Genomic DNA, 15,826 nt, shown 5'->3' on the forward strand with positions numbered 1-15,826 from the left:
CTCCCCAAGCGCCAGCCTTCGCTGTTGCGCCTCTCCCGGCTCCCACGTGGGGCTCTGGCTATCGCTCCCTCGCTCGCCCCTTTTGTGTGCCCTGGACGGGGCGCGCTCGGGGGCGCGCGTGTCCCCCCCCCCCCCGGCCGCGCCTCCCTCCTTCGAGCTTCCTGTTTCTCCATCCTCCGGTTGCGCGCGTACGCGCGAGCGCGCGCGCGCTTGAAACCCAGCCTTCCTGCAAAAGCCCTGCCTCCAATTGCTGCGCGATCTCCTTCTTTGGTGGGAGGGGAGAGGGAGGGAAAGAGGGAGAAAGAGACAGGGAAGGAGAGAGAGAGAGAGGGAGGGACCCCAGGGTAAGCTGCAGCCCACCCCCACCCCCCTCCTGATTGGGCCTCCTCCTTGCCAGGGCTGGAGACCATATAAAGGGAGGAGAGGGGAGGGGAGAAAGCGCGCGCGGGGAGGAGGAGGGGAGAGAGGCGCAAAAGGCACCCGCGCAAGGCCTCCCTCCCATTGGCTGCGATTCCCTTTGTGCGCCAGGCAGCTGCGAGCCTCAGCTCTCCATTTGAATGTATACAGGGCACTGGGAAGGGACCATTTCCATGGGCCATCTGTCTTACTCTAGGCAGCAGCAGCAGCAGCAGCAGCACCAACCTCTCCAGAAACAGCAGACGCCAGCACTGCCAAAACCATCACCATCGCCACCGAAGAGGAGAAGGAGGAGGACCGCCGCCGCCGCCACCACCACCATCACCACCGAGGGATAGTTGCAGCGCCAGGGGACCACAGCAGCTGGCCAAGATGGTTTTGGTACACGTCGGCTATCTTGTTCTTCCAGTGTTTGGCTCTGTACGAAACAGAGGTATCTCTTTATCTGTGCATTTTCTGGTGGGGGTGGGGTTTGGGGGGAGGTGGAGGGGCGGCTGTAGGGATGAGGAGAGAGCAACCCCCCCTTCCCTCCCCCCCAAATGACCTGGATGGTTTGGTGATGGTTGTAATGGAAGCCACTGGTCGTGTTGCCTTCTTACATACAACTGGCAGAGAGGCAAAGGGGAAGAGGTGTGTGTGTGTGAGTGTGTGAAAGTGGGGAGGGAGCTCCGGGGGTGGAGAGCAGAGCAAGTGTAGGGCATTTGAGAAAGGGGGATGGATGAGGGGCAGGCGGAGGGCAGCATCTCCTAGTGGTGTCGGGGGACCCGAGAAGCGCAAGGAAAGGGAGCAGTCTGTAAGGAATCGGGGCGCGGGGGGGGAGATTAGAGAAAGAGATGGAGAAGCGGTGGAAAGAAAGAGGAGCCGGAGGGGGCTAGGGAATGAAAGAAGAGGCGAAATTCGGGGGAGAGGGAGAGAGAGAGAGAGAGAGAGAGAGAGAGAGAGAGAGAGAGGACACGAACTGGGAAGGGACGTAGGGGATTGTGTGCGAGAGAGCGCAGGTGGGGAGATACCCCATTAGTAAGAAGGAAAATGGACCAGGATCGGAGATGGCAGGGAGGGAAATCTCTAAGTGGATCGAAGCGTTTTGTTTTGAGAAACAGTCTTGCGTTATTCTTTAGAGATCTTGGGTTGTATTTCAGAGCGATCTCGCCTTTTATGTAGAATAATGTATAACCTACCCCCCACCAATGTCCAGTTAACTCCATTTTATATATTCTGGCGAGCCCCTCCCCTTTTTTCTCCCTCCCCTTCCCACCTGACAAATATAGATCCATGCCTGCGAGGAGCACTAAACTGCCCCTTTCTATATATGCAGATTGTAGGGAACTTTACATGGTGGTTGGTGTGGTTGGAAATTGGAGGGTTTTACTTGATGCCCATAGGATATAAATCCAGGATCCAGGATTTTGGGGGGCTTTTTTGGTGTGTGTGTGTGTATGTGTGTATTTTTATTTTATTATTTTTTAAGTAATTGTCTTATATGCGATCCCAAGCCCCTATAAAACGAAATGCAAATTATGAGCTCATGGCGAGGCCAGCTGGTCTCATCCCTGCTCTGCCTTCTGGTGAACTCTGTTCAGCCTCTTTTGTCTTCTCTCCCCCCCCCCCCCACCAAATATACTTATCCAGTGGATTTTAATCCTTTTTGAGGGGGTGCGGGAACCCTCCAACCCAGCCCTGCCCCCCTCTTTTTTGTGAGGTTTGACATAGGTGTCTGTGCACCCCCCCCCACACACCAAACACCCCACTTTTCTTATGACATTTGAACAGTTTCTAATACCAAGCCCTGAAATATCCAGCCCTGTCCATTCACAGAGCAGTGTGTCTTTTGATCTGAGATGCACCCCGGTTGCCTAGACCGAAATCCAAATTAACAGCAATTATTTTCCATCTCTGGATTTGAATTTAATATGGGATGTGTATATGGCCATTGCACATTTCCTACAAGCTCTCCTTTCCCCTCCCATTCCTATATAGCCGCCACGGACAACGGTTTTGAATCCTCTGCTTCCTTTTTCTTCCTTTTTTTTTGGAACAATTTGTCCTCCTCCATTCCATGTATTTTCTTTCAATCAAATTGAAGATGCATTTAGATGTCATGGCTGATTCCTTCCCCGCACCCCCTTTCTCTAAGAGCCATTCTTGCCTCAACTATATAATCTTTTTCCACCATGCCTGCCTCCTCCCCTTCTGTGGCTCATGGCTGATCGAAACCCTAGGATAGAACAACGGCAACAAAATCTCTCAGTTTAATTAAAGCGACTAAATAATATAGCCCGTTTTCCTGGTAAGCCAAGGCATTCTGCTCATATCCGCTAAGATGCGATCCATCAGTGAGGTGTGGACAGTTAATAGAAACACCCCCCCATAAGAAAAAGAGTCTAAGACCCTAAGGCGAGACTCCTGCCATTGTGCTCCTGAGACCTATGGGTTTCAGTAGCGACCCCACCTGCCACCCAAATCTCTTTGGGCTGCATCATTCTCAGGGCCAAATCCTGATCTCTGCAAAACACAGGTGAGGAGATGGAGGGTGTAAAAAAAGTGGGCTTCCAAGACACCGGGTCGAAACAGGCATCAGCATCCGCCCGCCCCCCCCAGCCTCGCACATCCCTCATTCTGCTGCTTTTGCCTTTCCTCCCCTTTGCCCCTCCCTCCCCGCCCCCCCACTGTACATGTCTATGTACATAACAGCTTAGTTTCCGCACATGGTGGCATTTCTGTTTCCTTTAATTGCAGCCTCTTCTGGTGTGGTGTTGGTGGTGGTGATGATGATGATGATGATGGGATGACGACATTTTTTTTGCATTGATCCAAATCTTTTTCTTTCTTTGTTTGTTTCCAAATTTATTTTGTTTCCTCATCGTGTAGATCAGTGAATGGTCAACCCGCTGCCCCTTCCGTTGCCTTGTAGTTTTCTGCCTCTGCATTTTAGCTCTAATGTTGACACCCCCCACCCCCTTCTTTAACCATTTCCTGTATCCATCTGAGGTACTGCACTGGCCTTTTAAGCTGAAGTATCCTCTTTCGGTGGTGGCGTTGCTGCAAAACCGGGGTGGGGAGGTGGGGGGGTTGTCGGCTGCTGGGAGGAGGAGCTGATGATATTTTAAAGCCGGAATGCTACCTCCCTCCCTTGCCTGCTCAGTTATCCTTGCATGACTTGAAAATGCAAAGGATTATTTATTTATTTTAAAAGCAAAAGAAAAAAGATAGAGAGAGAAGGCACTGTTTGATCACTCCCAAAAATTATGCTTCTCTGCAAAATATGATACTGATGTAGCCAAGAGCTTCTTCCTCAACGATTATGGTTTCTTTAAAAAATAAATAAAGAGCCAGCAGGCTGTAATTTCAAATTCAGGTGTCATCTGGGAGAAAGGGGGAAAATTTGCTTGTGTTCTTACCCTCTGGGGAGAAGCACCAGGAACAATAGATTTCACCTCTCTTTGGGTCTCATTGGCTTCCGAACACACCCACTGAGGAACTAAGGTTCTGGGTTAGGTGGTATTTGCCCCTGCTAAAAACCACCTGAGACTTTCTGACAGAGGATACTGAGGCTTAAAGCTGAAGTCTTAAACCACCAATCTTCCTGTGAAAAGAAAAAGGAAAGAAAGAATATGGTAGACAGACTGTATGCTCAAACCTGTTTCTCTTTAGCTGTCATTGTAGTAGTCTAGAAGGGTGTGGGGGGGAAACAGGCCATTTTCCAATATAGCTCTAGTTTTATAACGCCATTTTTGTATCTTCATCCTGTTTAGCTAAGTACATTTGCACTGTAAATTCCTGTTAAGTGGATTCATTTTGCTTCAGCTGGGTGGAGGACAATTTATTGGGGTTCTTTGCTCCCCTTGCCACCCAAATCTCCACCCTAACCTCTGTTCTTGTATTCGATCTTGGTTTCCCAGGCAAATTGACTTTGGCTTTGAATTTCTTACAAAAGAAAAAGAAACCCTTGCAAATTAAACAAACAAACAAACAAACAAACAAACAAACACAACCCCCCCAATCATCTGCAAAAAAGGCTCTGCACCTTCTTTACTTTGGGAGCACGTCGTAAATTACACATAGATACACTCTCACAGACCCGCACACCGCTCTCTCCTCACCCAAATTCCTCCCTTCCCAACAGTTGACCTCCATCCGTTGTTCCCTTTGCAAGCTGAACCCCACTGAGCACCCACAAAACTCCCTAACAAAACCCGACGTGTCCCATGTCTTTCTTGAACGTAACACAAAACATTCCCCCATACATGCACCATTTAAACACACACACACACGCACAAACACTCCTATTGGGTGGCAATTTGGATCCAATCCTTCTCTTTTGGAACGGCCCAGGGGGGCGGGGAACCAAAACATGCAAACTTAACGAAAAGGAGGAAAGAGAGAAGAAAAAACAAAAAACAGAGGAAAGTGGAATGCTTGCTTAGCAAAATGGTTTTCCATTCAACAGGGATAACATTTCTCTCTGCTGTGCTGAATTTTTTACTTCCTGTTCTTATTTTGTGGGTAAATTTTTTTCTGTATTCAGATATCCTTTGGTTGTGTATTTCTTCCACTTTTTTTCTTGTACTAAAACTTGAAGCATGGTCTGTATTTTTTTACATTACCTAGTTTTTTCTGATGTAAAATCTCTCTCCGTAGAGACATACCCTGCTGAAATGTAATGTGCAGTAGCTGATACATCTTATTCATTGTATGCCGCTTCCGTTCTGTCGCCCTTCCACGGCATGGTGGGCCCCTGTTGCCTTTTGTATTGTGTGCATGACAACATTGTTACAACACAGTTCCACTAATACTAATATACAATCTCTCAATAAAGAAACTAGTTTTCCTATATTAACCTAGTGTGCTTTTTCTATTGCTGTCCCCCACCCCATTTATTGTTGTATTCCTGCTGTTTTAGATTATTTCCCCCTACCCCGCCCCCGCTTCTCCACCCCCACCTCCTCCCCCATTTGAGTGAATGGATCTCTTTTTCTCTGTGCCACCAATACTGGGTTGGAGGGGGCGGAGTAGAGAGTATGAATGTTCTTTTCTCCCATATCTACCTTCAAGCATTCTATAACCTGTGAATACCAACTCTCTCTCTCTTTCTCTCTCTTTCTCTCTAGATACACATCCTATATTATCTTTCCCCACCCTAGGTGGAGATGACTCTCTAATTGAGGTGCGCCAACCTTTTGCCAAGCTGCCCCCGTCCCCCGGCCAGGTGTCCCAAACATCTGGAGGGTGCCAAGTTGGCAAAAGGCTGGTCCTCAGAGCGCCCAAGACGAAAATGTAGAGAGGTATGCATATAAATTCACACACTGGTGAAAAGTCCAAAACTGTTAAAACGCAGGAGAAGCTTGCTAGCTACTGCGAAATCCCAACATGTACTGAACATCACACCAGGTTGCTAATCAGGGTGAACAATGACACCAAAGTGGATGGGGCTGGGGAGAGAGAGAAAAAAAGATATATATTGACAAATAGCCACTGATTTTTTTAAAAAAGTATCTCCCTCCTCTTCACGAGCCTTCCTTTTGAGTTTGAGGATTCATGTTCATTCCTGTAAGTAAAAAACCTTTAGTTGTTGGTAGCTAAGGATGACCTTGGGAAGACGGAGGGGTGGGAATGGAAGTGGGGGGTGGACAGGTGTGGGTTGCAAATGGATCCCTTAAGACATTAAATTATCCCCCTGGCCATACGCCACTCACAGCCAAAGGTCCTTGCAAGACTCTGAAAGAATAAGCACTAGATAGACCTTTAAACTATTACCTTGCCCAGGGCAAACCAAAGCGACCTACAACCAAACTAGATACCCATTCCACCTTCTTTCTCCCTCTGTTTGTCGATGAACCAGCCTTTAGACAGCTGTCTTTGTGTGTGTGTTTCTGTGCGTGTGTACATCCATGCAACACATACATGTGCAGAGTAGGGGCCAAGGAACATTCCCCCCCCCAAAAAAAAACCTATTTGCGGTTCAATCTGATTCATGCCTACTTGGAAGTAAGCCCCGCCTGTTTCCAGCAGGGCTTACTCTCAGGTAAGTCTGTGCAAGATTGCAGTCCTGGGGGATTATGCCCCAAACCAGCAGCCATGGTGAAGAGGGCACCCTTATGTAACACCTTGGTCCCGTCTTCCATTGCCTACGTGCCGGGAGAGAACGAAGGGCTAGACTTTTGAAGGGCTAGACAAAAGAAAGTCGAACCTCAGTCTCCCCTAAACAAAACCAGGAAGGGGGGGGCGGGGAAGAGAAAGTAAAAGGTCGTTAGGTTCACCCCTCTCCCATCGTCTTTCTTTCAGGTGGGGCGAAGAATAAATCCAGTTTGTGTTAAAACGTTCGAGACCACGCCAATGGTCTTGGAGAGGGAGGGGTGGAGAAAGGAGATTGAAAACCAAGTGGAGAAAATAAGCGTCTTTGTAGGAGGTGTCCCAGTTTGGGGGTGCAGGGGGCCAAGCCCCTTTCCTGCTGGTTCCATCCTTCCTGCTTCACGCGCCTTCCCCCATGTATATCCTTAGTCAATCGTTTGGCCATTGCCTCCCTCCTTGTTTGACCATACGCAAGACACATCCGACATATTGCTTCTCCTCTCTCCCCCCCTCCTTCCGAACGTAGTGAATGCTCTTTAGGCCTTTGTTCTTGACGCTGTCCTAAGCCAGGTCTGGCAGCTTAGCTGTTTGCTGTGACACACATCCATCTTATTACCACACATGTTTTTTTTAATATATAAAAAAAACAAAAAAACCAGAGCCAGGCTGTGCTAGCTTGCATGGAAGAAAGAAATATCCCTAGGTGCATGCTTTTTGCAAAGCCGTGTGTGTGTGTGTGTGTGTGTGTGTATGAGACTGGCCATCCTTTAATGATGTGATTTTTTTTTTAATCCCTCCCCCTTCCTTCTCTTTCTCTCCCCCTTCTGCCTTTCTCCCCACCCTCCCACAATATAACCATTTTGATTTTCCTTTGGGGAATGAGAAGCCATAAACACAAGCCACCCACCTCGCCAGAGGTATCTGGTTCCTGGCTCCGGCCAGAGGGAAATATATGACTACGACAGCTATTTCCCACCCCACGCTTCTCCCCACCCCACCCCACTCCTCGCTCGACTCCGGCTTTTGTTCAGATAGCAGCAGTTTCGCTGCATCAACAGATAACCCTCCACCAGATATGGTCCTAGAGATTAATGCCCACGCAGATCAAAACCGTTCCTTTGCTGCAGCTGGGGGAGAGTTTCAGTGCTCTTAATAAGGCCGGGAAAGCGGCTCGGTTAATAGGAAGTCATGCTAAGTCATTTGTCATCTGAGTACCACGGCTGACCTATCTCGCCAGAAGCACATTCTTGGGAGACCACAGGTGTATCTCTGCCACATCTCGCCATTAAACAACCCGAGGCCTCCATAGTTCACATCATTCATTGAAAGCATCTCCAACTGACCTCCCACAAGTCTTGGATATTCTGGTTTCCCCTCCCTCTTTTGTTTCGTTGACACTCAGTGTGAAATGTCTTGACAAGCACAGACCTGTGCCCCTGCTGTGGGCATGAATATTCACACCATATTAGGTTTTCTGGAGTCTATCTATCTATCTATCTATCTGGGGCACCTTAACCTAGCCAGGTCCCACCAACACACGCCCGAGGGTCTCCAGGATGTACTAAGTGTGGTTGATGAGGGATAATTCTGGAGGCAGAGCTGGTGGTATTTCTTTGTCCATGTGTTCAGTTCAATGTGGAAGAACTTGGCACCCTGTGATTTCGTTTTAAACAAGCAGACGTGTTGCTAGTTGAAGGTTGGAAATGTGTGCGGGTCTGCCAGATGTTCAGAAACTAACAGCGACATTGTGCTATGCATGTTTGCTCTGGCTGCAATCCTATTGCCTACTTGGAAGGAAGTCCCATAGAACTGAATGGGACATGTGTCTGAGAAGACATGGATAGGATTGTACTGTTGGTCCCACTGCACACAATGGACTTTACACGCAGGTAAGTGTGTCTAGATCCCTGGATCCATATCTCTGACTATTCCTTGTCCCTACTGGCAATTGAAGCCCAATTCTATGTGCTTTCCTTGCTTTTTGCTTCCTTATTTTAAAGTCTCCCCAAACCTCCATTTAGAACAAATAATGCAATGTAAGCAAACCAAGGCCCACCTAATAACAAGCTGGCACGGTTGTTTTCCGAACATGGGTTGTAGGAGTTGCCTTTTTAACATAATGCGATTGTTGTTGTTGCTTTAAAAAAAATAAATCATGTTGTCTGAGCACTCACATTACCCTAGGCTGGGTTAAGTCTGACAGATATAGGGCACATTGCGCAGGGAGCATAGCCTTGTGAACACTGTCAAAATGAGTCAGACCTCTGCAAACAGAATTCTCAAGCATCTTCAATCCAGGTCAACGTACAGTGGCCACGTAAGGATGGCCAGAAAAAAGGACAAAAGAGAGGACAGATTTGCATAAAATTAGCATTTGCTAATTTGTGTGTGTGTACGCACTTTTGGGAATGGTTACTGCAACTCAAGTACAGTGTTACCTTGGTTCTCGAACAGCTTAGTTGACGAATAAATCGGCTCCCGAATGCCGAAAACTTGGAAGTAAGTGTTCCGGTTTTTGAATGTTTTTTGGAAGCTGAACATTTTATTTCGCTTCCGCCTGAGTTCAGGAAGCTCCTGCAGCCAATCAGAAGCCGCGCCTTGGTTTTCGAACGGTTTGGGGGAGTTGAACGGATTTCCAGAATGGATTAAGTTCGAGAACCAAGGTTCCACTGTAGATATAAATGCAGGTTGACATGGTGGCGAAGACATTGACCCGGTGACCTGTGTCCCAGCTCAGTCCGCTATCCAGTCGGTACAGCACGAGACTCTTTTTTTTGTGTTATTATTTTATTTTATTTTTTTGGAAAAGATTTTATTATTAAAATAATTCAGCATTAATACACACATATTGCAAATATACAAGCATACAAACATACATTTCATACAATCCTTAAAAATGTTCAAACATACCTACACTCAATCCCACAGATAATTCCTTTTCACATCACCATCCACCACCCCTCACCCCACCTTTGTGTTAGACTTCCAATCTACTCAGTTGCAATTTCTTTCCACTTCTATTACTTTCTTTCACACACCTTTAACCTGATTTCATGCTTCTTTTTCTGTTACACATTGTTATCCATCTTATTTAGTATTTCAGTATTTAAAACGGAACTTGTTTATTCTAATAGGAGTTCTGATTTTTCAATATGGTTTTGCAAGTATCCTTTAAACACCTTCCAGTCCCTGTCTATCTTCTCTTTTGAGATCCTTCCAATTTCTCCCATTGTTTTGGATATATTGTAATACCCCAATAATTTGGCAAGCCAAAGACTCAGCACAAGACTCTTAATCTCTTAATCTCAAGGTTGTGGGTTTGGGCCCCACTTCGAGCAAAAAGATTCCTGCATTGTTGCAGGGGGTTGGAATAGATGACCCTCATGGTCCCTTCCAGTTCTACAATTCTGTGTTGAGTGGCCACTTCAAGGTCTTTGATATCCCCACGTACCGCGTTCTTTGACTTGAAACCAGACTCGGACTGGGCAGGCCTTCAAATAGAGAACTGTCTGTTGCAAAATAGAAGAAATCCCATCCTAGGTCAACTGTGCAAAAGGGGCTCTATTGCTGTGCCCTGATTTCTTCCTTTCTTTTTTAAAAGGAATATATGGGATCTGTAGTGTGCCTTATGTCACATGCCAGCAGCTGGAGTGTTCTCTAAAATGGGAGACTGTCCTTTTCAATGGATATTCTTGATCAGGTCGAGGACCTGAAAAGTGGATCTTGAGCAGAGATGAAATCCCTGTGCTTGGTCATCCGAGGAACAGACCTGGAGCCCTCTTTGATGAAGCAATCCCATGCGACGCCTACTCGGAAGTAAGCCCTACTGAGCTCAATGGGACTTCACGGTGCAATCCGATCCATGTCTACTCAGAGGTAAGTCCCACTGAGTTCAGCAAGGCTTACTCCCAGGTAAGTGTGTATAGGATTGTAACTGTAGGGACTTCTTCTTTTTCTTAGCATTTCAATCCCAAATAGGGGCACTGGTTTTTATTCTGCTCAGCGCTGTGTGCAGGGTTCCACTAGTGTACAAGCACATCGCACAAATGTGGCATTTTATATTGGGTTCGGCAAGCACCACCACAATGTGCAGCTGTTTCTTTTTGAAAAAGGAGTTGTTTCTATCCCTTGAAAGGGCCAAGGAAGTTTTGCAAGCATCTGGGCCATGGGTAGGCAAACTAAGGCCCAGGGGCCGGATCTGGCCCAATTGCCTGCTAAATCCGGCCCGCGGACGGTCCGGAAATCAGCGTGTTTTTACATGAGTACAACGTGTCCTTTTATTTACAATGCATCTCTGGGTTATTTGTGGGGCATAGGAATTCGTTCATTATTATTTTTTCAAAATATAGTCCGGCCCCCCACAAGGTCTGAGGGACAGTGGAGCAGGCCCCTGCTGAAAAAGTTTGCTGACCCCTGATCTGGGCCATCTCTGGTGAAAACGCAGAGCTGGTAGTGTTTGTCATCGCAGCAGTGTGCATATCCTGCTTTGTCCTCCTCAATGATTACCAGAAAAATAATAACCATTATGCAAATATTATGCCCGGTTGTATATAAACCAGGAGCTTTCCTTGATGCAGAGATTAGGTTTGCTCACTGTTCAGGGTGGTGGTTGTTTTCATTTCTTGCTTTGCGTTAAATTCACATCTCCAATGCACATTCACCTCTGCCCTTGCAAACAAGAACCAGGACCACCAAATCAGAGCTCCATTGCCCCCTGAACCGAGAACTCCTGGTGTCAGTAGGGTGATCTCATTGTGGTCTTTGTGGGTGCTATTTCTGTGGCATCAATCCAACAGACCTTCTTTGCAACCTGCTATGACAAATCAGGGAAAGGCAGGGCCGGCACTTCCATAAGGCAGAATGAGGTGGCTGCCTCAAGCCGGCAGATATTGGATGCCGTGAAATGGCGGCAAATTTGGTTTGATATTGTAATTTTACTGCTAGGGAGCGGGAGGGGTGCTTGTGGGATTTCCTGCCTCAGGTGCCCATATAACTTGGGTGGCCTTGGATAGTTTGACCTGGGAGGGAGGGACAATTTTCTGCTCTGCCTCAGGCAGAAAAAATGTCCTGAGAGGTGCCGGAACTGAGTTCTGGGGAGTTCTAGCTGGAAAAAAGCCCTGTCCCAAAACAATGCATTCTGGGAATGATGGCAGTGACCAGAGTCGCAAGAGGCCAACTAGAGACCAGTGGACACAAGATATACTGTATTTCTTAAATCAGGGGTAGGCAACCTAAGGCTCGAGGGCCAAATGCGGCCCAATCGCCTTCTAAATCCAGCCTGTGGACGGTTCGTTAATCAGCGTGTTTTTACATGAGTAGAATGTATCCTTTTATTTAAAATGCATCTCTGGGTTATTTGTGGGGCATAGGAATTCGTTCATTCCCCCCCCCCCCATATAGTCTGGCCCACCACATGGTCTGAGGGACAGTGGACCAGCCCACGGCTGAAAAAGGTTGCTGACCCCTGTCTTAAATAAATATTCTTTTGATTAAAGAAAAGAAGAAAAGATAGCAGGCACTCATGTTTTTCTCCTGCTAGGGGCTTTAGGAAGGAAGGTGGGTTTATAGGGCTAAGCCCCCATCCTCAGTCCATCATATAGATGTTATCTGCAAAAAAAGAGACTGAGATGCGTTAGCACATTCTTATTATTAACTATTATTATGACATTTATAAGGTAAAGGTAAAGGGTCCCCTGACCATTAGGTCCAGTCATGACCGATTCTGGGGTTGCAGCGCTCATCTCGCTTTATTGGCTGAGGGAGCCGGCGTACAGCTTCCGGGTCATGTGGCCAGCATGACTAAGCTGCTTCTGGCGAACCAGAGCAGGGCACAGAAACACCGTTTACCTTCCCGCTGGAGAGGTACCTATTTATCTACTTGCACTTTGACGTGCTTTCAAACTGCTAGGTTAGTAGGAGCAGGGACTGAGCAACAGGAGCTCACCCCGTCGCGGGGATTCAAACCGCTGACCTTCTAATCGGCAAGCCCTAGGCTCTGTGGTTTAACCCACAGTGCCACCCGCATCCCATGACATTTATATCCCACCTTTTTCTCTAAGGACCTTAAGGTGGTGTACAATGTTCTCCCTCTCCTCATTTAATCCACACAACAGACCTGTGCGGACCCTCATTTAACAACCACAGCAGGTAGGTTAGACTGACAGACTGTGACTGACAGACAGTGAGCTTCATGACCAAGCGGGGATTCAAATCTTGGTCTGCTAGGTCCTTACCTGACACTCCTTACTATCACTGGCTAGTTTGGTCAAAAATGGCCAGTTTGGTCCTAGATGTGACATTTGGGGCTATAAACTGCCTTACAGTAATGCTTTAGACCATGGGTAGGCAAACTAAGGCTCATGGACTGGATCCGGCCCAATTGCCTTCTAAATCCAGCCCACAGACAGTCCGGGAATCGGCGTGTTTTTACATGAGTAGAATGTGTGCTTTTATTTAAAATGCATCTCTGGGTTATTTGTGGGGCATAGGAATTCGTTCATTTCCCCCCCAAAAATATAGTCCGGCCCCCCACAAGGTCTGATGGACAGTGGACCGGCCCTCTGCCAGAAAAGTTTGCTGACCCCTGCTTTAGGCACCTGCTCCTAATGGATCTCTGGCCGTGAGGGGCCCTTTCCATCGCTTCCTAACTGAACCTGAAGTAAAATAATAATCTTGAGATGTTCAGGATTGCACCTGGCCCCTTTAGCATCTTGTCACTGCTGTGCCCTTCTTCTGAGCCCACGTGACCGGGGGGGGGGGGTGTTGCTGGAGCCAGGATCAAAAGAGCAATTGGAGTCCCACAACCAAGGAGTCCTCAAGTCCCATCAGAGGTAGGGAGCGATGGCAGCCTTGAAGAACTCAGGGGAGGGATGCTCTCAGGGGAGATTTGGCGTGGTTGATTTGGCTGAGGACGTGACTGGGATCATAGCCAAGCCGTGCCGATTCCCTGCAAAGCAAGGTGGGAGGCAAGTTTAAAGAATCAGTGGTTGCTAGTGGCGATGGCTGCGTTCTACCTCCAACTTTCAGAATGCCTCTGAGTGCAAGTTTCTGGAAACACCAGGAAGGGAGAGGGATGTTGCAGACTTTCCTAGCCCAAAGTCACCCAGTGATTTTCGTGATGGAGCGGGGCTTTGAATTATGGCTTCCCAAGTCCTAGTCTGACACTCTAACTAACCACTATAACAGACTGGATCAGACATCTGATTGGCCACTGTGAGAACAGGAAGCTGGAGTAGATGGGCTGTTGGCATACTCGCCAATATTTCTCCTATGAAAATAGGGGTGTCCTATTCATGTGGGTGGCGCTGTGGTCTAAACCACAGAGCCTAGGGCTTGCCGATCAGAAGGTCGGTGGTTCAAATCCCCACGACGGGGTGAGCTCCCGTTGCTCGGTCCCTGCTCCTGCCAACCTAGCAGTTCGAAAGCACATCAAAGTTCAAGTAGATAAATAGGTACCGCTCCGGAGGGAAGGTAAACGGTGTTTCCGTGCTCTGCTCTGGTTCGCCAGAAGCGGCTTAGTCATGCTGGCCACATGACCCGGAAGCTGTACGCCGGCTCCCTCAGCCAGTAAAGTGAGATGAGCGCCGCAACCCCAGAGTCGGCCACGACTGGACCTAACGGTCAGGGGTCCCTTTACCTTTACCTTTCATTCAATAAATAATAATAATAATAATAATAATAATAATAATGCCCCACCAACTTACCCCCAGCCACTCTCAGTAGCTTCCAACATATATAAAAACATAATAAAACATTAAACATTAAAAAACTTCCCTATACCAGGCTGCCTACAGATGTTTTCTAAAGGTTGTGTCTCCTTGGCTCAGAGGTCACATAACTCCAGAGCTTAAAAAAAATATGTTTAGGCGTACTCTCATTTTGACTCAAGAAAATCACCATTTTGTAGTTCAAATCGGGGAAAATAAATACAGTAAATGGAGAAGAGTTCAAAGATTGACAAAATGTTTAGGGGCATGCGTAACCCTGCACCCCCCCCCCCCCCAGAAAGAAAAGCGCTGTGTAACTCCGTAACCTCTACCATTTTTCCAATGAAAATAGGGATGTCCTAAGGAAAAGTGGTACGTTCTGGGATCGAATCAGGAACCAAGGTGGCTTCTGTGAATCCAGGACTGTCCCTGGAAAACAAAGCCACTTGGAGGGTCTGAGATTCCTGTGGGAAACTGGCAACTGGTTTTCAGAAGCATTTGCCTCCCGTTGTGGACGGGGCCGGTGCTATTATTAGGCCAGCTAGGCAGCTGCTTCGGGCGCAGACCTCAAAGGGGCGCAGTACTGACCTTTGAGGAGCACAGTTTGATACAGATTAATTTTGCTTATATCTTATAAATTTCTGCTCATACTTTAGACTTTGAAGGATTCCACCACACTTGAAATAATTCATACAAAGACATCTGCTTTTGAAAATTGAAGTTAGCCTCTCTCTTTTTTAAGGGGACGTGCAAATGGTTAGCATGGCCTCTAGGGCTCAAAAAAGTCTACCTCCAGCAGCGCTGACAAGTAGACATTGAGAGCCTTATCTTCCATGTGGCCCTTGTGAGGTTGTCCGGAAACAAGTGTGGCCCTAGTGACGTTGGTTAGGGACTTTGGCTGGAGGTTGGGACCAGGGTTCACACCTCTGATCAGCCACGAAGCTCACTGGGTGACGTTAGGCCAGTCCCTGCCTCTGAGCCTGACCTCCCTCTCAGGGTTGTTGCAGGAATTAAATGAGGAGCAGGAAAACCACATCTGCCGCCTTGAGTTGCTTGTCGAAAAAGATGCGATATAAATGCAATCAATCAATCAATCAATCAATCAATCAATCAATCAAGGGCCACCAGAGGGACCATCTCTATGAGTCCATCTCCTTACCCAGTTCCTATTCCTGTTTATCCACACATTTGATGGTTGAAAAGAAGACACAGTCTTACCTCATGTTACGTTTGCTTCATGATACGTAGAATCATAGAATCATAGAGTTGGAAGAGACCACAAGGGCCATCGAGTCCAACCCCCTGCCAAGCAGGAAACACCATCAGAGCACTCCTGACATATGGTTGTCAAGCCTCTGCTTAAAGACCTCCAAAGAAGGAGACTCCAACACACTCCTTGGCAGCAAATTCCACTGTCGAACAGCTCTTAGTGTCAGGAAGTTCTTCCTAATGTTTAGGTGGAATCTTCTTTCTTGTAGTTTGGATCCATTGCTCCGTGTCCGCTTCTCTGGAGCAGCAGAAAACAACCTTTCTCCCTCCTCTATGTGACATCCTTTGATATATTTGAACATGGCTATCATATCACCCCTTAACCTCCTCTTCTCCAGGCTAAACATGCCCAGCTCTCTTAGCCG

At 47.4% G+C, this 15,826-nt stretch overlaps 1 protein-coding gene across 4 annotated transcripts in view; it reads left to right on the forward strand.

The window, feature by feature from the left end:
* Positions 1 to 332: 332 nt before the first annotated feature.
* Positions 333 to 15,826, forward strand: part of ARK2C (arkadia (RNF111) C-terminal like ring finger ubiquitin ligase 2C) — an 83,561-nt gene continuing 68,067 nt past the window's right edge. For 2 of the 4 annotated variants that reach the window (XR_013977628.1, XM_080973623.1), the window contains exon 1: positions 334 to 850. Coding sequence is in view for 2 of the 4 variants with exons in the window: in XM_080973623.1 (XP_080829749.1) it covers positions 790 to 850 (61 nt within the window). In the remaining 2 variants the exon portion in view is untranslated. Of the gene's footprint in view, positions 851 to 15,826 lie in introns of all 4 variants that reach the window. The other 2 variants (XM_080973624.1, XM_080973625.1) reach the window with 2 other exon arrangements.

This window comes from Podarcis pityusensis, assembly GCF_964106645.2.
Source record: "Podarcis pityusensis genome assembly, chromosome: 11".
Classification (NCBI taxonomy): Eukaryota; Metazoa; Chordata; class Lepidosauria; order Squamata; family Lacertidae; genus Podarcis; species Podarcis pityusensis.